General features: G+C 44.5%; 1 protein-coding gene across 1 annotated transcript in view; it reads right to left on the bottom strand.

The window, feature by feature from the left end:
• Positions 1–22160, bottom strand: part of LOC119372216 (sodium- and chloride-dependent glycine transporter 2) — a 162340-nt gene extending 140180 nt beyond the window's left edge. The window contains exon 1 of the mRNA XM_037642695.2: positions 22108–22160. Coding sequence (XP_037498623.2) covers positions 22108–22116 — 9 coding nt within the window. The 5' untranslated portion in view covers positions 22117–22160. The remainder of the gene's footprint in view (positions 1–22107) is intronic.
• Between the last annotated feature and the right edge of the window lie 1780 nt (positions 22161–23940).

Consider the following 23940-nt stretch of genomic DNA (forward strand, 5'->3'; position numbering starts at 1 on the left):
GCAAGAATCCTAGACAGAAACAAAAACAAACAAAAAACTCATAATTCTATGCTTCAAACCCGCTTCGGACGCTACCAGACAACAACCACCGAAACCGCCGTGTTGCTGTACTTGCCTTTCTTAAACGCTGGACGAGTGGCACTCATTGTACAGCCGCATTAGACCCTACCGTCGTAAATGATAGGTCACCTCTTATTATCAAGTTACCCGTCATGGCGATCTTTGGCCAAACCTGGTCATAGCCCTATTGAATATCACATATCGGCATCACGAGTAGCGTCACCCTTCGTTGTCACGTGAGCTTCTGAAATTATCTCGTTTTGTTCATATGGTGGCACAGCCAGTAAAACGCGCTTTTTTCGCGCCGGATGAACAAAATTTCCGCAACACTTTGAAACGAATAAAAAGAGTGTGGTTCTGAATTCTTTTTCAATAGTTGCTCTTTATGCTACCTCTTGGGTTTCGATCCTTGCGCCAACCAAATATTTATTCAATACAGCCGGTACCGCAGCGGCTCTCGCGTCTTCGGTTTCGTTATAAAGAGAATAGATGCCACTGAAATGGAGCGACACCAACCAAAGATGGAACTTAGTTCGCTATAACCGATAATTCGCTATATCAGTGTTCACTATAAAGTAGTTCAACTGTATTTCACGCGAAGTTTTTAAATGTTCAGTATATTCTAGAGAAATATCTTTGCCTGCTTTCAGCAGATTCATTAAATCCGTGCTTTTATATACCTGTCAGGCAGGACATCGTCAACGGCACCCCGGCGCCTTTGCCACTGTGGCCAGCATTGTTCGGTGGGTTTCGCTAAGCCTCGTGAAAATGAAACCATCGGGGTAACTTGCATGCGCGGCGCAGGCCTGCGTAACCCTGCCCGCGTGTCTTAGATGCTTATCAGGACAAGCCTTTCGCTTTCTCGTAGCGTTGATAACACCGTACATCACTTGTGTGTAATGCGGTCATTTCACAGCGATAAGGTTGGCCGCCAACCGGATGTCGCGGATGTTTGTTTCGCCCAGTATAGCTGATACCTGCGAGACAAACAATGCGATCGGGGCAGTTCGTACGATTGTGCGTTGGCAGACAGAGTGAACTTGACAGCGGAAAGTGGAGCAAGTGATAACGATCGCCTAGATTACCGCTCACGCGCCTAAGTATATGAGCTGGTATGGTGCTTGACTGCTTGCTGACCCGAAGGTCGCGGTATCGAATTCCGTCGCGGCGGCTGCATTCCTATGACGGCAAAATGCCAGAGGCCCATGTGCTTAGGTTTGCGTGTCAGAGATGGGCGTCAAAGATCCCCAGGTAGTGGAAATTTCCGGAGCCCTGCACGTACGGCGTCTCTCACAATCATATCGTGATTTTGAGACGTAAAACCCGAATAATTATTATCTTAGTTTATTTGTTTCTTATACAGAGCTGCGTATTAGCAAAAAATGTAAATAAATAAATAAATAAATAATAAATAAATAAAAAGAAAGGTTCGAATGAATTTATGGGCCGGCATCGTCGTGGTCGTCGCGGTCGACGAAACGTGCCGTCGGCAACATCGGCCGTGCGATCAACTTACAGGGGTAGGCGAGCCGATCTGGTTGCCCTCTTTACGTTTTTTTTTCTAGCATCATGTGCGCTGTCCTTCGCGTATACAAAACGGATAAATATAGAGAAACAAGAAGAAGAAATTGGAGGAGGAGAGGGAGGGAAAACGACGTGAGGATCGGGTTTCAGAATGAAGTGACCGTCTTCCCCGATATCTGCGCAGAGCCGGCTTCGAGTAATTTGCACTTATCGGCCGCTTCGGGGAGTCGGTGCATGCCCTCGTAATACGAAAAGGGTCCGATTAGAACGATCTGCCCCGGAAAATGACCCCGACCTGGACGGTGTGTGAGAAGCAAACGGCGCATTAGTTGAAGGAGGGTGGCACTCAACCACTCCGCATGTTAAGAGGGGCGTCTCTCCTTAACCAGTCGAACGCCGCTCTCAACGACACGTCGTAAAAAAGCCAGACTGTATTCTTGGCTCTTCGTCGCGCGCATAGAAGAGCACGGCACTTCTGCCTCTGAGGACCCGTTTCCCAAGTGTTTTGAGAGCTTTCATTTTGTATTTCGTTGTTAGTTCCTTTGCGTCGGTTCTATTTCGCCTCGCCATTTCAGCGTTGCCGTGCTTTTCCTCGACTGGCATTTGACTGACTGTTATACGACTATGAGTAGCCGGGTGGGAGCCCGTTATAGTCAGATCATGGGCTTGCAACCATGGCTTGCTAGCTGTGTTACAAGGTAATAAATGAGGCTAAGCATACTATTAAACACAATTAATAAGAGCTACCGTTCTCAGAGGCTTATATATATATATATATATAGTCCGACTTAATCAGGAATTGAGGTACAGATTGTGGTGCTCAGCTTATATAATATTTATATCCTCTCCCTTTAAGATTGGATAAAGCTGAGCACCAACAAACTGGTAGCCTCATTCCTGATGAAGGGCCAGAATCTGGCTGAAACGTCGAAATAAAACAACGTTTGTCAATTCTACGGAGGATTACTGACTAATTGCAACGTACGGCCCTCCACCACCATGCCTGTCTAGATAATTATCTATATATATATATATATATAATCTATATATAACTATATATATATTTCAAAGGGCCCGGTTCATCTATACGACTGAGCAGTGGAGGGCAAGCGGGGGGGTGCTCAAGTAAATGGGTGGTGGCCGTTTTATAGGAGGTATCGTGTGTGGCACAGGTGTTCGCGAAATGAATAAGAAGTGGGATACATTGCTGCGGGCTTCGACATGCTAAAAACTGCAGTGTTGCCGTGACATGCGGCAGAGTCACGTGACCTGAGCAGAAACGTGAAATATGACGTCACTGGTAGAGAGGCAAGTCGCTGTCAACCCTGGTTCTGACAATACTGATGCTGAACAGATAGCGAGAACCGCGACGCGGCGCTGCGTAGGTCACTGCCCCCCCTCCCCCGCGCCCCCTCTTGCAGTGACACCGGCATAACTCGGCAAAAGAAGTGGAGCTCACTCAGACTCACTCACGAAGTAATCTTACGCTTAGGGCTCTCTCGGACTCACACTTAACAAAAGTTTCCTCAAGCTTTCTCACTCAGACTCAAGCTGACAAAAGTTTTCGAGAAACGGACTCACTCGGACTCAAGCTCACCAGAATATTACTGACACGGACTCACTCATGCTCACGGCTCGATTTGAGTCTGAGTGAGTTGACTCATGAGTGAGTTTGCCGACTTAGGTCTGTACAGTATGGAAACACCGCTCTGTGTAACACCCCCCACGGCCAGTCCACACACGGAGCAGACTGCAAACGTCATACTAAAGAGATCCTATATTTCATTGTGTACCAATACATGTCGTCGATTTCTAGTTCTTCTCTTGGGCCCCAACATATGATGCTCTTTCTCTTTTTGGAAATCACATCACCCTATGAAACTGGACGGCTACAAGGAGCCACTTATCCTGCTTGTTACAGTTGGGAGTTATTTCTTATATTGCTCCGGCGTTGTGGCTATAAATTGCAGGGCCTTTTTCTTATTGCAGAGGTCTAGTCCACTAATTCACCGCTGACTGCGCCTGTATACACTCCGGTTTCCCGTGTCTCTTCCCTGGTTTATTGCCACCAAAACTCTAACCGCCTCTTGATTATCTTAACTATACCAATTCCATTTCAGTCCCACAGCTTTCTGAGAAAGGCGGACGTGACTTATACGTGTCCTGCTTGCTGGGTGCATATCCTGGAATTCCCTTTAAAGCGTATTGAGTGCTTTCCGCACTACCATTTCAGCAGATACACATGCGCCATCCTGTTGGTATACACTCCCAAATGATTCGCAAAAGTGGAAATTCATTTATAATTTCTTTTACATTCCTCGGCTCATTTTCCTATTTCGACTATCGACTAAACTCTTTAAGTAAGTGGTCTATAAATTCATTCATTCGTACCGGACATTTCTATGAGCTCATTTCAAGGTCAGGAGAGGTAACCGCAAGGACACCCGGGACACAGAAAGGGACAACCCGAAGCGGTCGTTGCAAGACAGGAGCGAACCTTGTGATAGAATCAACACTGCTCAGTTCTTCAACAAACACCAGGCGAACTAGCGTTTGCTGTTTCGCCGTTGGCTGACGACAGTAACACGAGATTGGATTCTTCAGGCCACCGGGAGCGTGTAGCTGATCTTAGAGAACTTCTATTAAAGAGACACGAAAGTTTAATAATATTATCTGGGGTTTTACGTGCCAAAACACCGATATTATTATGAGGCACGCCATAGTGGAGGTCTCCGGAAATTTCGACCACCAGTGGTCCTTTCTCAAGTGCACCTAAATCTAAGCACATGGACCTCTAGTATTTCGCCTCCATCGAAATGCGACCGCCGCGGCTGCGATCGAAGCCGCGGCTTTCGTGTCAACCGCCGAGTGCCACAACCACTGGGAAACCGTAAAGTGAAGCAATGAATCAGTTGGCACTGATAAATCCCACTTTGAAAACCCTATTATCGGTAGTTTCACCACCACAGCTTTATTAGTAAGTGGGAGAGGAAATGTAGGTCGAAGTTTTATTTTTAAATTTCGCGCTTAAACCTGCACGCGTGTATGTCACGGATTTTTGGCATTTTGGCCGAATTGGTTCAACGAAATTTTCTGGAGCCTGGTATGTCTATTGCCGGGCCCCCTCAGAGGACAATGCACTTCTTATTTACTGATTAAGAACAATGTCAGGCCCAAGTAGGCGCCGTCGAAATCTATGACATCATGCTGATTAGTGCGGGAAATTCGTGGTGGTGCCGCCACCTGCATTTTTTTTCTGCGCGTTTGTTCGCTTACCAAGCGTCCTCTCGAGGCAAAAGTTCTGATTTTCGTGTTGTGAAAGGGTTACCCACTGATACGAGAAAAATGGCCTGACTCTTTAGTGTCCCTAGAAGTAGGTTTCGCTGGCTTTCACGTACTCGTGATGTTTGTGAGCATGAGTTGTCACTTGATGACGTCTAACAAAAGCAGCAACAGCGATGAGGAGACCTTGATTCTATACTAAGCGTTACGGATGCGCAACAGCCAAGAAACGCCTGTCATGCATGATTGAAACTGATTCGCAGCTTGCAGTAACGGACGTATGGGATTACAGTAAAGGGCTTATCACTGGGATAATTTTTGAACGCATACGCCGCAGTGCCTGCGGTCTGTGTGTGCTCTCTCCTTTGTCTGGCGTCCCTTTCTGCGCTGTTTTAATCTTGAAAAGCGCATGAGCAAAAAAAAAATAATAATAAGCTATCAGTTTTACTGCAAGGTATTTCTCTTCAATGGGCAATAAAAGTTTATAAAGCGAGATTTCCTATCAAATATTGTTGTCTGAGATATTTCGTTGTCGAGTCTTGTAGTCCGAAGTATTGCAGTTTGCAATTGCACCTTCTGTCCTAACCACTGTACAAACGTAGCTTCACTGTCACACCCAATAAATAAATAAATTGATGGTATGCGTTTAACGTTGAGGCAGTAAGGTGTTTATTAGAAGATTGCAGCAGCTGAAGCGATCAGCGGTCCAAGCCGAGCAAGCGCGAGCACCAACAACAACCGTCTTCGTCTTCTTCTTTCGCTGGCGTTCTTGTCTGCGCCCTACCATGTTACAAAATAAATAAATAAATAAATAAATAAATAAATAAATAAATAAATAAATAAATAAATAAATAAATTCGTTGGCAACAAAGGTTTAGCCATGCATGGGAGCAGTAACCACCTCTTTGTGGGCTCTAATTTTCACTCTATGAAGGTAATTTGCGTATGCTTTTAAAACACCTAATGAACTTCTATCTGCAGCTATGTGAGTTTAAAACTGTGCAATCAGCGCACGATCCTGCCTTTTTTTTTTTTTGGCTCGGTATTTCCCCGTCACGACTTCTTCGAACCAAGGAGTACTTGGCTTGAACGCGCTCTTTTGCTTACGCTTTTCTCGCACAGTTTTTGACGGCTTCTTTTACCCCAGAGGGCTTAAAGTGAAATTTTGGAGCGGAAGCTTTCGCAAAGTTTCAGCAGCAGACGTGAAGCCATGATTTGCCTGGAGTTTACTCCAAAAAAAAAAAGAAACATGGCCTTCTCGTGTGATGTCCGATCAGAGACAAAAGTGCTTCTGTCCCGCTAATGTGAACGTTAACCTCTTTGCATTTACCTCTCACAGTTCACAGCAGACGTCACACCGCCGTCATACGTCTCGGGTAGATACAGCCGGAAAGTTATCCGGAAGGAATTCGCGCGACAGGTAGGATAACGGTTATCGCGCGTTTCCGTTGGGCACGAGCCTTCTGCATATTGGAGCGTGTACGGCCTGCACACCTTGACCTACATTGCATCGTGAAAGCCTGCGCCCTATTGTATCTCACGCGCTCCGGAATCACCACGCTAGCCTCTCGCGTTGTCGCAGCTGTCGGCGTTGACGTTGGATAAGTTGCAAAATTCGCGATGTGGCAAGCAAGAGCTGGCAAGCTCCTGCCAGTTATACGCGCTATTGTTTAGGGTAATTATTTTGGTTGCGTTGTTGCGGTTGTTGTTGTTGTTGTTCACGTAAACATATAAGAAACCTCGTAGAAGGAGAAAGAAACGGGCGAGCAATTGCCCCCGCCCGTAACAGCTACAGTACTACCGACGAATTGAGGGAGACGGAAAAGAAATAAGAAAACGAAACAATGAAAAAAATCACAGGGTTCCCTCGTGCAGTCACCTGAGACCACTCGAAGGTGAAAACCCTGTGTGTTGCTATTTTATCATCATCATCGCAGCTTGAGAGATCCCTGTGAGTAGTTGCCCACTTTGTTGGTGATCAGCTGATGACGATGACGATGAATTGTAGCCCAACCACACATTCGTTACGCAATTCACATGTTGTGACGCCAGCTGCGGTTATACACCTCTGCCACGCGGTATTACATCTTTTAACATGACTCCCACGACGTGACGGCTGTCCTTTTTCCGAAGCAGTTTCAAGCACTGGCGTCACTGTGTGACAGAACACCTGACTGCCATGCTGTATACCTGGGTCCGTTTGAGGCTAAAACCCTAAGTTTTACATGATTTTTATGAGGTCACGTGAGATTTTGTGCCGCACGACGCGTTTTTCAAGGTCAGCTTCTGATCCGGCACCTAAGACCGTTTTCCATGAAGAAAGGGCACTGAGGCAGACCACATCACGTCGCACAAAGTGTACGAGCAGTTACAGATGCAAGTTTAGTCGAGTGGTTTGTTGATAGGACTTACAGTGCAGCCCTGTGAGCCTCATGCCTATAGCTTACGAGCGACCATTTAGGAACGACGAATTATATAGAGTGCGGTTCAAGCAAGGCTAACGTTGCGGGAATACGCTTGGCAGCACGCAGCGATGGCTGCGTTAGGTTGGACCTCCTATATCAGCGGATTCTGAAGCGCTTCACTGTTGCGTCCACAAACCAAGGTGCGAATGCACGAAAGTTCTCTTTCGTGAGTGCGTTTTCGCAGCGGCCAGCCGGCTTGGCTAAAGATATGTCCCACATCGTGATTGGCGGAAGAGTTAAATTACGAAAAATTTTAGCGTAAGAGATTTTTGCAGAAACGGGCCCAGGTACAAAGGTTTGGACATAACAAGGCAGACACCTGACAAAATGCAATACATCGACTGAGAGAAAAAAAGAAAAACAAAACAACATGGCTTACGCCTAGGAGTCGTCTTTGGCGAATGCGCATAAGGAAGGAACCGTGCCACTCTGTGACCCTCAAATTCGAAGCGTTCGACAAGGCGGATGTGATGGTGCGGCTAAATAGGAAACTTCGCTCTGAATCACGTATTCTCATCTTACATGAAAGAAAGAAAGAAAGAAAGAAAGAAAGAAAGAAAGAAAGAAAGAAAGAAAGAAAGAAAGAAAGAAAGGGCCTTCCCCCGCTTGAACGACAAACGAATATTGTAGTTCACGCTCCATGTAACAACCTGTCCTCCGTTAGCGGCATAAGCCTGGACACAATGAGCTACATGACGATAGCCGGTCTCTGTCAGTAGTTTTCCATGTCTTTTCTTCGTTTTTTTTTTCTTTCTCACGCAGCGTAACTTGGCACTCTGCCGCACGCATCATTAGTCATTAAATGACAACGAAGGGAATAGCCCCTCGCACTTGCATCTATAACGCGCAATATGACACGGTGATCGCGGTATACAGATTTATCAACGACTGAATTGAATAAACCTTCATCGAAAGCGCATGTCGCGTAGAGGAAGAGCGCCGCGGCAACCGCAACACTTCTATATATATATATATATATATATATATATATATATATATATATATATATATATATATATATATATATATATATATATATATATATATATATATATAGTATATATATATATATATATGTTTGTGTGTGTGTGTGTGTGTGTGTGTGTGTGTGTGTGTGTTGGTGCACAGGGCGTCCCATGAGAGGGTAAAAGGGCGTCTTGGAAACCGTCCAGGGTACCGCCAGTTTCCAGCGTGTGCCAGGGCAGAGGTTGCGGATGACGTCGACCTAAACGTTACCTAGCGTGAGCCGAGCTCGTAGTACAAACTTTGTTTACGTCTTTCGTGCGAAGTGAGCGCGTACGGGAAAGTGGCCCTGCAAAACAGTGGATGCATGTGATTACGGCTGGACGAGTGTAACTTCGTGCGCACACGTGGGGTACGTTTCATCAAGATATATGTGCGGTGTAGAGGACACCTGCTCAGGGTGCGCGTGGACATGGAGGCTTCTACACCAGATTTGACAGCTGGGCGAGTTGGTATGTATAAGCGATTTTACTTTCGACAAATAGGTGCCGCCTCCTTCGGCTGGTAAACGAATGTCTTCTTTATTTAAAAAAAATTGAATTCTTATTTTAGCATGTCGTGAGACGTCGAATGGACCATCCCAGCCGTTTTGATGCCTGTGCGTCTACCGTAGCACGGTTAGTTTAGTTCTTAAATATACAAGGCGGCAAAGTTAACAGCCCAATATGGCGGTGCCGAAACCCATCCGTAAGACAGTCATACACCTTAACGAAAATGCACGGCAAAAGGACGAGTTTAGAAAACCACGAAAGACCATGGCCGTCTTTCGTCATCGTAATCCCATTATTGAGGAACAGTCGAGAATTTCTCCTTGAATTTCGCGGCAGAACTCAAGCTGAACTGATGTAAAGTCGCGAACGAGGCTCAAAGCTCAAGACAACACACGGACAAAGATAGAAGGGTCATTCCACGCCAACTGTCCCAGCCGGGGCGCTCGACAAAAATCAATTTCTCTGAAAAAATCTGAGAAAATTACACACGTATAGACATTAGTTCTGCAGTATTTTTCCAAAATATTTTGAGCGGTAAAAATTTTTTGCGCACGTGAGCGCCATTTGAACTTCTCGATATGGTGGAAAACCAGGTGCGAAAGAAAAATTCGCTATAAATGGACCGTTTTACGCGTTCATTTGAAACTAGCTTTTTTGTGTTTTTAGAGCATCGCGCTTTCATTATAGGACAGTTGCTTAGGGTAGCTTTATGTTTTTCACTCCTTGGCGTGTAGGTAAAATTGGGTAAATTGCAGCGTTTTCGGGAATTTTTTTACAAAAGACGACTGTAGATCAAATGCATCTATTATTTTTTATAGAACTCTCCATAAAACGTACTATCGCCTAAAGTTTTTGTTTTGTCTGTGTGCGGCGTACAGGCTTTAAAATAAAATCCTGAACTTGGAAAAAACGCTACATTGGCCTAATTTCAGACGTCTGTAGCACCCTAAGGTGGTCCAAGAAAAAATAAGCAGAAAAGTGCATACGATTGAGAATCATAACAACTTAGTCCACAGAAAGTTTAATCGAAGTAGTTTTGTTTTAGTGAAGAAAAAATTTTTTCAAGTTTAGTCCCACCATTGCATTATTTTGTAACGGGGGCAGTGCAAACCGACTGAATTTACTGCATAAAAAAAAGAGGTAATGTATTCGTAAGACATGGTTTTCAGCTCCTTATGTTAGTACTTTATGATGTATAATACATATCAAGGAGATGATAAACAGAGGTAAAAATATAACAATACGATTGGCTTAGGTGCCGAAATTCCCCCAATAATGAATCGCGTTACTTGTTGCATTGTTTACGCACACCGGAGGCGGAGGAATTGGCACCGGACAACTACGCCACATAAATAGGCTGTTGTGATCTCATAACAGCTGTAAAACAGTACATGTTACTAGACTGACAAATTTTACTTTAACCAAAATCTGCTGCCTGCAACCATCCAAATAAGGATGTGAAAAATAGCTTGGCATATCCCGTCTGTAGTGTCGCGGTCGACGGACGGAATGCGTGAATACGCGGCGCGTTGTCACATCATGTGCCGTTCGTTGCGGAATACTCAGATGAACTCCGTTTGGATCCGCTATAAATTACCACGCTCACGCCTACTTTCTCCGATTTACATGAATTTTGAGACTTAACTTATTTTGACGCCAAATGATTCTCAGAGCCGCATGCAATAAGTAACGCGATTCATTATTGGGGAAATTCGGCACCTAAGCCAATCGTATTGTTATATTTTTACCTGTGTTTATCGTCTCCTTGATATGTAATATACATCATGAAGTACTAACAAAAGGAGCTGAAAATTCTGTGAATACATTACCTCTTTTTTTTTATCCAGTAAATTCAGTCGGTTTTTACTGCCCCCGTAGCAAAATGATGCAATGGTGGGACTAAACTTGAAAAAATGTTTTCTTCACTAAAACAAAAGCTACTTCGATGAAACATTCTGTGGACGAAGATGTTATGATTCTCAATCGTATGCACTTTTCTGCTTATTTTTTCTTTGACCACCTTAGGGTGCTACAGACGTCTGAACATAGGCCAATGTAGCGTTTTTTCCAAGTTCAGGATTTTATTTCAGAACCTGCGCGCCTCACACAGGCAAAACACAAATTTTAGGCAATAGTACGCTTTATGGAGAGTTCTATAAAAATAATTGATGCATTTGATCTACAGTCGTCTTTTGTAGAAAAATTGCCGAAAACGCTGGAATTTACCCAATTTTACCTACGCGCCAAGGAGTGAAAAACATAAAGCTACCCTAAGCAACTGTCCTATAATGAAAGCGCGATGCTCTAAAAACACAAAAAAGCTAGTTTCAAATGAATGCGTAATACGGTCCATTTATAGCGAATTTTTCTTTCGTACCTGGTTTTCCACCATATCGAGAAGTTCAAATGGCGCTCACGTGCCCAAAAAAGTTTTGCCGCTCAAAATAGTTTGGGAAAATACTGCAGATCTAATGTCTATACGTGTGTAATTTTCTCAGATTTTTTCAGAGAAATTCATTTTTGTCGAGCGCCCTGACTGCGACAGTTGGCATGGAATGAACCAGAAGTGACGCAAACAGGCGCTGTGTGTGTCAGTCATATTCATGTCCATGTGCACACCCAAAACACTACGTTTAAGTCGTAAGTTGGGCGCGTTTGTACATAATTGCAAAAGCTGCAAATACTGCGAAAATTTTGTCGCATACTGTATTGGACCGGCCACTAGCCACTTCAGGCTTTCGGTCCAAACAATACTTATATATCGAATCTTTTATTCATGAAAATAAAGTTCCAATGACTGACTGACTGACTGACTGACTGACTTACTGACTGATTGATTGATTGATTGATTGATTGATTGATTGATTGATTGATTGATTGATTGATTGAAAGAACCATCTTGACCTGGTCTGTCCGTGCGTTAATATTATTCTTACTATTTCGCGCTGCAGTATTTGCAAATAGGGATCTGAATTTCAATGTGACGTCAGGGATTTCAAACCCGTTATTTCGTATTTTGATCGAATGGTCTGAATAAAATTTTCTGAACGTGCTATGTTAAGTCTCTGGTTACCATAGCACATTGTGTAACTCCGTTTTACTGATAAGCAGTTGAGATTATACCGATAACTTTGACTTGCACTTAAAAAATTCACAGCTTTCACTTAAAAAATTCAAGACGGCGCCGCCACCTGTATCTTCTATTCGCAAAATGTCTCGCTTACGAAGAGTCATCTCACGCGATGAGTTGCGCACTTGGCATCGCGAAAGGGTAGTTTGCTAATGTACGAAGATGTCGTTTTTCTTTTAACTGTCCTTCTAGAAAGCAATCTATGGAGTATATGAGAGCATCAACCGCTTGGCCGTGCAATAGCGTGCATCGCACGTCATTCATGGACATTGAACCCGTAATATCTTCATCCACTACAATGAAGCTCTGGAATAAGCTACCCGATTAGGCTACGTAAGTAGCCTAATACCGGTAGCAAAAAATATTTCGGCGATAAGCTATCTATGCGCCCTAACATCCATCGTCGTACGCCTAAACCACTTGAAGAACTATAGATAAGGTGATCGATGAGCGTAGTCGTATGGGTGGGTGGCATAATTTGAACAAATGGGTGCAGTGAAGACGGAAAGGGAGTTGATGATGACTGGTCGGCTGTACTACCTTTATTGTTTTTGGCCGCTTGTAGGAATAAGAATTGCGAAATGGTCGACAACGGCAAAAGAGCATGGACCTTCTATTTCTCAACAAGCTTTTGTCAGGCACTATTATTAATATATTATAGCCTAAAGACACAGTACATACTTATTTATTTACTTCCGCGACGTTCCGCAATTTATTTACTTCCGCTATCCTGCGACCTGCTGATGTGCAGGTCGCGGGATCGAATCCCGGATATGGCAGCCACACTTTCGACGCAGGCGAAAATGCTAGAGTCCCGCGTACTTAGAATTAGGTGCACAATAAAGAACAATGGGCAGGTGGTCAAAATTTCTGGTGCCCTCCGCTGCGGCGTCTCTCACAATCATATCATGGTTTCGGGACGTTAAGCATGAACAATTATTATTAATAAACTGTCGCAGCTCTCGCCGCGAAATTCTCGTGTCAGATATTTCTGTGCAAACCTGGCTGCCACAGTCTCCTGGAGGTTTTTAAGCCGGCGTTTTCTCATCGTCTGTATAGTTAGGCTCGTTGTCGAGTGCGATAAAATTTTCTGAAATCCCCAAAGATAGGGGCGTTATCTATGGGACAACAGAACACCCTTAAAAGGGTACTTTTTTTTTTAGATTGTCTGTGCTCCACGTGCACTGAATTGGCTTTAGCAAGCACTATAGGCCGGTTCCTCGAAACACTGAATATATTGACGTCTTCTTCACGTTAATGCAACACAGGCGCTTGCGTTAGTTGCCAACTATGCTTTTCGCGCTTTTCCGCGGGTCTGGTTTTGCAAGACCTCGCGCGGACGATGTTGAAAGAAGCACGTCACTCACGTGGTTTGGCTTTTTCACGCACTTCAGTAGCACATCTTTCCGTTGTCTACTTTATCCCGAACGTGATGTAAAGTGAAGTTGACTACCTCGGATAATGTCACACTGATATATGGTTTGTACCACGCTTTCGCACAAGAATATCACTTACAATTCATGGAGCCCAATTTGCCGAAAATTCTTTATGATTGTGTTCACCCCACTAACTAGATTATCAAATATTTGAACATGGCTTTCGATAACTTTAGTACGACAGATAATTGGCCTTGTTGGTATGGATTCATAATAACCGAACTGTGCCACGAAGTAAACATATATATTCACGTATAACGATGCATATTATATCAACACATTCTATAGTTTATTAGTTCATGATAAAAAAAAATTCATGCTGCCTTCTTGTTTACTGCGTGTTAGATATCCTGTGAAAATTCATCTATCAGAAAGTGCCAGATGTATATTTAGCGAATTAATTATAATAAGAATGCTTACTGTTATCGCGCTGTCATGTACAGTAAGCTCAACTGTTTTTTTCTACCATTTTTTTCGGGTTGCTCCATACCCATTATTCGCGTAAATTTCCGCAGCTGAAAGGAGCGCTTGGATATATTTTCCTTGTACTGGTCAGCACTTTTTTTTTTTTTTGCTTCAGCCAACACTACACGTACTCCCCTAGAAACGACAGTACTGTGATAGACACACAGATAGCTTATTGATAGTACTTGGCGAGACTCCATGCACTATCTGAGCAGCTTCAGTGATTTGGCAATCGCGTTGATCGGGATCTCCGTCGAACAGAGCATGCTCATTGGCAGACATCAAGATTGACCCACTCGCTCACATTTGGTTTTCAGAAAATGAGCGGCGTGATTTTCAACTCGCTCTATAGTGCGACAGTTCATTATGTAATATAGGGATCCTAGCAAAGGCAGTCTTCTTCCAGGATTATGCGCACCACGGTAGCACATGCGATGACATGTTAATAGTTTTGAGAGGTTCATAAGAAGTTACGTTTGACAAAATGCCGAGTTAAAAATCCTCGCTGGGACGTGTTTAACGTTGCTGCGTTATGTTTCCTGAAGTCTATACGCCAAAATACATGTAGTTGGAGATCATCATAAGCGGTGCATTATTTCAAGGAGGCTGGAAAGGAAAGCGAATGCTTTCGTATTAGTAAATTATCCTTTCACGATAATCACCATGCCAACAGCAAAACATCTACCCCGATCCGAGACATCCGTTCTCTGTCGCATGTGGCTTCGGGTGTCACTTCCGAACGTCTTTCCTTGCAACATCGGAGTGGCAGACAGTCCTGCATGTGAGCATTGCTGCAGTGACGAAAACATTGAACATATCTTGTGTCATTGCCCAGAGTACAGCTCCCAGAGACCGCGCCTCGACGACCAGCCGCTTTCTGAGCAGTCAGTCTTGGAATGCCGGAAAGATCGAGCTTCACGCCAGAATGCGACGAAGGCGCTGTTGAAGTTTCGGCGAGCGACCCGCCTCGTTGAACAATTATGACACTGCTCTCTCTCTTTCTCTGCGCGCGCGTGTGTGCGTGTGCGCGCGCGTTTGTTTATTTGTGTGTGTGTGTTTCTACTTACCTACCTCCCTCATTATTATCTTCCTTAACTTTCTGTCTCTCCTTACCCCTTACCCAGTGCAGGGTAGCAACCCGGGCGTTTATTTCCCGCTTACCATTCCTGCCTTTGCGCATTACGTTTATCTCATTTTTTCTCTATTTGCGTCGACGAGGCCATTAGTAAGACTGAAAGCACGCGACAAAAAATATATTAGCGCACTCTTGAGGATTCCCACCACCTAGTCGTGACGTCATAAACCCTTACGGCGTCTACATAGACCTGCCGAATTATTCACTGTACAACATGAATCGTACTGTGTCCTAAGGAATTCTAAGCGCAATGCAGCAAGTTTAGCGCGAATTTTGTTGAACAAATGAGGCCGAAATACGCAAGTAGAGATAACAAAATTATTCAACTGACACTGAAATACAGACGCTTGAGTTTCGGAGGAATATTGATTCAGTGAAACAACGAACAGCAGTAGTACGCTAGATTGTGAGGATTAATTCTTCGAAAAAAAAGGTGATCTTGTGGTTCTCTTGCAGCAGCAAAACACTCTACACCCCTCTTTAAACACTCCATGCCAAACAAATTTAAAGACTACTCTTTCAATACAATGCGTCGGATAATTGTGTAATGCGACATACATTTCGCGTTGAAGCTCCTTTGGGTTGCGCAAAGAGTGAAGCAACTTTTAGTAAAGAAAGTTAAAACAAATACAAAAAGACCTCCTAAGCAGAAACAAGATATGGTCTACTCTTGCGTTTCACGTCCTTACGAAATTTCTTGGCGTCGCTCTGAAAACTTTCAAGATGAGTCAAAGTAACTGCATGTCTGAGAAGCGTTCTCTTTGTTCTTCTCTCTCTCTCTGTTTGTTCTTTTCTCTCTTTCCCTCGTCTCATTCTCTAGTTCGACGCTCAGGCAGGAAAACATCTGCATGTGCCTCAACGGTTCAGTCAAACAAAAGTTTATCACCGCTTTGGTATGCAAATACGCAAACAATGTCTCTGTTGTGTGTTTTTTTCCTGTGTGCGCCTCTATTTTTTCCTTTGTTTTTTTATTGCTCAGCCACTTCCGTCATCACTTTTTTTCCGTTCGGAATGCGCGAACGTCCGATTGACGAAACAAGAGTCATTGTTCCTCAGACAACCGCTGACAAACACAATAAAATGAACGCGAAAATGCTACATTTGTGCTGTCATAGCAGCGAGTGAGCTATAATAGTGTATTAAAACAAACGTGTAATGACCCAACTACACTCTCTCAACCACGACATTTCGTCAACGAACAATAATACTAGCCTCACGAGGCGCATGACGACTGCAGCATCAGTAATAACATAGTCATAATATCTAGGGCTTTAGGAGCCGAAACCACTATATCGTTATGAGGCACGCCGTAATCGAGGGTTCCGGGATTTTCGACTACCCGGGGTTTTCTAACGCGCACCTCAATCTATGTATACGGGCTTCTGGAATTTCGCGTCCGTCAAAATGCGGCCGCGGCGGCCGGGATCGAGCCCGCGTCTTTCTGGTGAGCAGCCGAACACCGTAATCACTGCACCACCGCTGCGGACATGACGATGCACTTTGTTCAGTCAGCCAGTCAGGCATTGTTTATCGATTAACCTGCACCTACACTCTTTCACATATGTAAAACACACCAGGGCACACAAAGATGAAGCTAGAGTAGCAAAAAGGAACAAATGTAAGTAAGGGTGGCACCGCGATCATTCTGATGTCATAATAAAAGGATTCAGCATGAAATTGCTTTGCTAAGTAGTGTGCGATTGTCTTTTTAATTGAAGCTCTACGTGTCTGATGAATTGTTTTCGAATTGCCTGTCGCTGTTACCTTGCATTTAGGAGCTGCGGCGCAGCCAAGCTTTGTTTATAATAGCTTTTCCTGCGGCTGCCCTGTACTTGTATGTCTTGAGACAGCAATTAATTGATATTATTAACAGCTAGGCAGTTTAACTAAGCCGTAATTTGTGTGGCCTGCCCCATGTGGCCTATCAGGTATGTGCCATAGAAATTGGGTAAATCCCACTACTCACCAGCGGTTCAGTAAATATGGAGAAGACTACTGTTAGCCCTACAAACGGGTATGTGCCACACAAATTTGTGCTGCCTGTCAGAACACTATCATCATCATAAGCTGGTATGGGCCACAGAAAGTGGGTAAATCCCGCTACTCACCACTGGTCCACTAAAAAGGAAGAAGGCAACAGTTAGCCCAACACTGGGGATCAGGAAAGGCAACGACGGCTGCGAGAAGACCCCGAAGCGATGGAAGGCCTACGCCAACGACTACCTGCCCGTAGATGTTTGAAAGCTGCGAACGCTTGGTTTCAGCGCCAGTTTCTGTCTCTAGAGTTTGGAGTCCCGTGTCGTGTCTGTGACTGACTGTGGTTTAACTCGAACCTCTCAGCGATGAGAATCAACGTATAGAGACAACCTAGCATCACCTAGCTAAAGCCTACCAACGACCTAGAAGCAACCTGGAAGCATTCCTCATCACCTAGCTAGGCCTACAAACAACCTAAGAGTAACCAGATTAGTCTTCAGAATCGTCCAGTTGCGCTCTTTCAAGACTTGCGCAGCGAAGTGCAAGGTACGCCAATTTCCTCTTGTTCTTCTTCTTATTATTATTATGATTATTATCATTGTTATTATTAGGAAATATGCCGCAAAATAAAACGCGTGCAAATGCATTTCTTTCATTGTTCTAGTTCTGAATAGGTCTGCCTTTTTTCCTTGTTTAATTTTCTTGTCAATACAATTGCAATTTATATGATGTTCCAAACTGGTGCCTGCTGTAAAAGGTTTGAGACCTTAGTCAAGCGTTCCTCGCTTTAAGTATCACACCTTCCATCAAGCCTTAATTTTACTGATGATGATTATTATTATTATTATTATTATTATTATTATTATTATTATTATTATTATTATTATTATTATTATTATTATTATTATTATTATTATTATTATTGTTGTTGTTGTTGTTGTTGTCGTTGTCTATAATTCATGCTGGCTGGCTTCAGACGTTGGCGCAGGGTCTATCAGTTAGCCCAATGAACAAACAGTAGTGGTAAACCAAAAATATCTGCGTAATGATTCGCTAATTTGGTCACGCAGAAACGGGCTTGAGAAGTTCGAAGCCGGTCTATAAACAGCGTCAGTGACGGCATCATCGCGGACGTCCCGAGGACATCGTTCTACGAAAGTCACCTGAGGACATTTAATGTAAGTCGGCAGGAAGTCTGCTCTTCCTGGGCTTCGGGCGTGCGTACCTCAATCGGACGTCCGTCGGAGATAGCGCTCACCACTGGGTTCAAAGCACTCTCCCGTCTCGTTTTTTTTTTCTCACACTGCGAAGAGCACGACTCTCCCCCACGTGATCTACTTACGCAGCAATGCGGCAATTACACGAGTCCTCAAACCGCGCCTCTTGCCAACCACGTTATAATAAACCTGTTTCAAGGGAGCATGAAAAGTGGCTCCACTTAAAATTGTGATGCGAAGCAGATCGCAATGCGCGTAAGCAAACACGCGCGCACGCATGGACAGGATAAGTCCTAAAGATGACGAACACGGAAACGCGTCCGCATTTAATGCCCACACTTCACAACTTTCGTTAAACATAAGATAAATAACCCTCTCAGTCCCAGTGACCCCTTTGGATCATCAATTATTTAGGTTAGTCAGCAACCACCTGGCCCCAAATAAATAAATAAATAAATAAATAAATAAATAAATAAATAAATAAATAAATAAATAAATAAATAAGGAAGGTTGTTCTTCCGCTAGAACTCACAGAGAGCATCTCCTCTACATATGCTGCCAACCTGGTAGACTCAAGGAAGTGAGGTCACGTGTGAACGAAGAAATTTCAGAAGAGCTCGCGCAGTTCCCGATATATACTGAGGCACCTTCTTCTTTCACGCTTTTCATTTCACACATTTCATTGATACGTTTCTTTTCTTATAATTTTTTCGCAGGTGTAACAGCGATTGTAATTTATGCAGCGAGATACTCATAACTAATGATCGAAAAATTTTGGCTGTGACATCGCGAACTTTATTGATGCGTAGAGCATGTAACTATTTCACGAGCGCGTAGTAGTTATTGACAAACTCGCGGTTGTTGATAATAAAAATCCAGATCATCGATGAGCTCCATGATTTACTTGGGGCGAAACGTTTGAATAGTTGTTAAGTGCACCCCGAGTAAGACTATGTGAAGACTTGAATGAGGTATTGCGAAACGGCAATAAATCAAGACTCACTGGGTAATACGATAAATTTCAATCGTGTGCGCCTTAACAATCAACACGTATAGATGTCATTGAAGTCGTAGAAAAAGAAAATTATGAAAGCATTGTCGGTTGTCAGCAGCCCGGACAGAGTTAGATACAGCGAAAGCCACGAAACGTTTCACGAAGAAAAATCTGTGCGCTTGGTCAGCATACATCTCGTTCAGGTAGTTTTTTTCCGTGCGGAGACGCCTATCCCTCGGCACTGGAAAAATCTGGCGCGGCGAAAAATTAAATTTTCTCATAAAAGTCTTACGGTTCAAACTTTGTTTTGAGAAACACATTCGCCGAGAGCCGCTAGGTACGACATTCAAGCTCATCTCGACGTGAAAATTGATTAATAAATCCCCCCCACAAAAAAAGACAAAAACAAGAAAAAAGAACACAACAAAACGCAGTAGTTAAAAAACGCAGTGCGAATGCTGTATAATAGCGACGTTTCCGTGCGACATTGTGAACCGTACAGTCGGCGTCAAAAGTTTAGAGGCCAATAGGTTTGAGAAAATTGAATTTCCCAGCAATTTTTAACTACTCGGTCACAGTGCACAGCATATATTGTTAACACGTTTTAGAACAGTCCCGGAATTAAAATTCAGTGCTGCCCGCCGAAGTAGCCGGAATATTCAGCTTTTGCTTGCGTCTCATAGTCCGTAATCTTTCGAAGCTGACTGTACATCGACCGCCGTTGCTTTCGAGGTTCTCAAGGAGATGACGTGAAAAGAAGGAAGTTAACGAGAGCGGTATTATAGAAAGTGCGAACGCAACAACGCCGTGCATGCAACCCGTATCAGCCGGATCTGCGATGCATCCTTCAAGCACAGCACTTGCAAAGCGAAACGATGGCTAGCTCGATATCGCAAATTCTCTCGCTCCTCTATCGCCGGAAAATGCCGGAGGCAGGAGACACAGTCACCACGCCGAGGCCGGTCTCCGCAGGTAAGGCCGAGATGAAATAAAATGAAAGACAAAAAAGGCGACCTCAATTCGATCTCGCGCCGTGCACTTCCTGATGCCTGCCTATTCCGCTCGCTGTATACGGCGACTAGGAATAACAAGAAGACAAAAAAAAGCGAGAAATGAGTTTGCGCGGGAGAGGTGCACAACAGCTGCGCGTAGGTTTTGTTACAGAGAACGTCGCCACTATATGGAACACGACGCGAACCCACGACGCGGGACGCGAGCACAACAGGTGCGGACAACATCGCCGCGCGAACGGCTCGTAGAGCTAGACGGCATCGAGACAGAGAAAAAACAAAACGGAACACTGCGCTTTGTTTCTCTAACACGAATGTGATGTGACGCGCAAGACACAAAACACCCGAAAACGTGGATCTTTAGTTACAATGACCACTCTACTCTAGGTAAACGATGTCTCCGAGCGAACCCGCACCGTTACAGGTTTCGATATCGTTACGTGGAACACGCAGACGGAACTCTGTATCCAACTATGTTTGCAAGGAGATACGCCGCGGTGGCTTATTCCTGTTGTGCCTCAACTGGCTAAGGATACACAGCCAGTGTAATGGCTTGAAGGAGGAGTATGTTCTACGTTGCAGGCCGATCTAGCCTTGAGAGATATGCAGGCAAATGCCCCATCCTGTTTCCTACTTTCAGGTCATGTTAAAGAAATGACCATTTTTGTTAAGGGAGGGGTGGACAGACTACCAAGAAGGAACGCTCAGCGCGACGCAACGATGCACACAGGGGCGTAGCCAAGGGGGGGTTGGGGGGGTTCAACCCCCCCCCCCCCCGAAATTTTTGGTTTGCTTGCGTGTATATACGCGCACACATACAAACGCACGCACGAACATACACAAAGTATGGTTGGACCCCCCCGAAAAAAATTTCTGGCTACGCCCCTGGATGCACATGCCGTTGGCCCATGTGTTATCCTGCGTACGGTGCTGTGCCGGTCCCCCATATCACCCCACAACGCTCCAGTACGAGTGTCACTAATCACCCATAACACATACGAGGTCTGTAGCGCTTAAAACCACCAAGACTAGTTAATCGCCACCCGCATGCGATGTCTGTAAAGTTCCTTTAAAGTGATTCGCTCACACCAACTCCGGAGGGGTCGGCAGAATAGGGTAATAAAAATAAAATATGTAAACAATCAGTTTTTATTTTATTATCGTCACCGCCTTCCGAGGCACGCACTGGCACGTTCCTTATCTATGGCACTGGCTCGTGCCAATATTTCGATCGGAGAACTAACTGCCGCGTTTCCAGTTGAAACAAACTGATGGGAGTTTGACGATGCCCTCATCGTCGTAGCTACTGAGGGAGACCGACCCATAATGAAGCGGATAAAGCAAATGACGATTAACAGTTAAATGTTACTAACAAGTTAGTTAAAAAGCATGAGTTCCTTGTCAGAAGGCTTATGTTGCAAATGGGAGAAATTAACTAGGAGTTGCTGAATTAAAACAATATATATGGATGCCTCTTCTTTTTTTCAATCTTTTTTATTTATCGGCGGTGCAAGTTGTCTAACTGTTAAAAAATATCTGCGGCAGGTATTTTCAATGGATCCAGTGTTTCGCAAGCTCTGCGTTAAATTTTCACTAATTACACTCAACGGAAAATCCAGGCGTTTTCATTCTGTAAATATTGTCGCACTGGAAAAAATGAACTCATGCCATCTGTAAACACAGATGAAGTGTGTACGCACTCTAAACATTGAAAAAAAAAAAGGTGTACACATTGGTATGCACATGTGGCGCTACCTGAAATACCAACGCAACGTATCGCAGCACGCTACTCTTGAATCAGAAGCTGTGCACGCTTTCGGATAAAAAAAAGATATCCTCGCGCGGCGTCGCTAAAGAAACAGATGCGCGCGCGCGACGCGCCGACGTTTCGGACTTACCGTAGGCATGGTGGCTTCGCCGGCGAGCTGCCTGTATTCCTCGGCGGCTGTCGACGAACAAAGCGCAAAACTCCTTTCAATTTTCGTCCCCATTCGACGGGGAAGGGTTGAGAGAGGAGGAGAGGAGAGGAGGAGGTGTCATTACCTTCTCGCCCTCCTCCTGTAACGTGCGTTCTCTCCCACTCTTTCTCTCTCACTCTCTCGCTTCGTTCCTGATGCGTCGCGCATACCCCCAGCACCTTGATCTCGCATCCCGTGTGTGTTTGCCTTGTTTCTGTTTCCTTTCTTATATATATTTTTCTGCGTTCTCTTATTTCGTCGTCTTCTTACTTGTCCTCCATACCTGTGCGAGCACGCGCGCGTGCCGTGTCGTTGTTTCTTTCGCTGCACACTTCTTGTGTTGTCGCTTTTGTTTCGTGAGGTCGTCTACTCTCCTTGTTTTGACGCCGTCTGTATTTTTGTTTCACGTTCGCTCCCTACCTTTTCGCTGTGTCGGGTCTCCGAGAAAGAAACAAAGAATGGGCACGTGATCGCGTTGTTTCGCTGCGTTCCCTTCTTTTCCGTCTTCCGTTTTGTCACTTTCGTGCTTGTCCATAACGCTGCGGTGGTTGAGCCGACCTCACAACCATTACTTACACTCCCAAGAATGCCCGTTTAGGCTTTGACAGGTGCGAAATAACCGAGGAGAAACAATACGGCTTGCTTTGCCTCGTCGCACGCAATGCCAACTGTCGCTCGCGGTGTGTTACAGGGGGAAGGTGTAATGGCCCAGCGCCATGACACCCCTACTCTTGCTCGACATATCCCGCTCCGGATGCAGCGCATGAAGAAGACAGATACAATTTAAAGAACGACTGCTCGACATATGGCCCGCGGGGCGCATGTGGCCCGCGACCCAGTCTTCAGAGGACTTTGGCGGTGTTCGAGAATTTGATAGCGTGCTGGTGCTTCAACCAGAATCCAGGTGTTCGTATAACTGAAGCTAGTTGAACCCCTCAATAATGAAGGCCCTCAAGAACGACACTCTCGTGACAACGAAGAAATCTGGCATGCCCGGTGTACGTCCATACAGAGATCAATGTATTTGCGCCCTCTCGTCAGCGAAGATATTTTAAAAAGCACCCCCGCAATAATGAAAGTTTCGGGTAGCAATCCGGAACATTTTTTTCAAACCAGGAGCTATTTGGGAACGCCGAAGTTTGAAAATTGCAGCACCGCTCATACAACAAATCGGGCACATGCGTTTCCGCTAACAAGCATAAGTGCGACCATTGCTGTTTACATTCGGTCGGATGATGATGATAACAATGAGACTGATGAGGATGATGATGATAGCCACAAGTTCAACGAGACGCTGTTGAACTGCACGACGTTTTGCGTGCTGACGCCGACCAGATCGTGCACGAAGAGTTCAGCGACGACGCTATCACCAAAGGTGTGCGCGAAGAATATGAGAGTGACGACGAGAGTGAGGAAAGAAACAAAACGTAAGAAAGGCAAATAAGCTCGCGCGAAGTTCTTCATGCTTTTGAAATCATTCGCTCTTTCCTCGGCGCCCACAGCGATGACAAAGCTATGCAAAGCTTATTAAACTGTGAGGCTCAAGCCGTCAAGATATTGCTGGAATAAACAGTGGTGTTTATCTCGCCAGTTAGAAGTTTCTTACATCAGATTACAATGTAGAATTCCGCAATTGAATTATTAGTTACATAAAGCTGGCCTCAAGGTGTCCTCGTTATGCACGTTTTGCAACAAAATCGAAACAACAGAGCATTTCTTTTTATTTTATCGCCGCTATTGTAATCAGAGAAAGATACGTTGTAGCTCCATTTA

Source organism: Rhipicephalus sanguineus, chromosome 10, assembly GCF_013339695.2.
Source record: "Rhipicephalus sanguineus isolate Rsan-2018 chromosome 10, BIME_Rsan_1.4, whole genome shotgun sequence".
Taxonomy (NCBI): domain Eukaryota; kingdom Metazoa; phylum Arthropoda; class Arachnida; order Ixodida; family Ixodidae; genus Rhipicephalus; species Rhipicephalus sanguineus.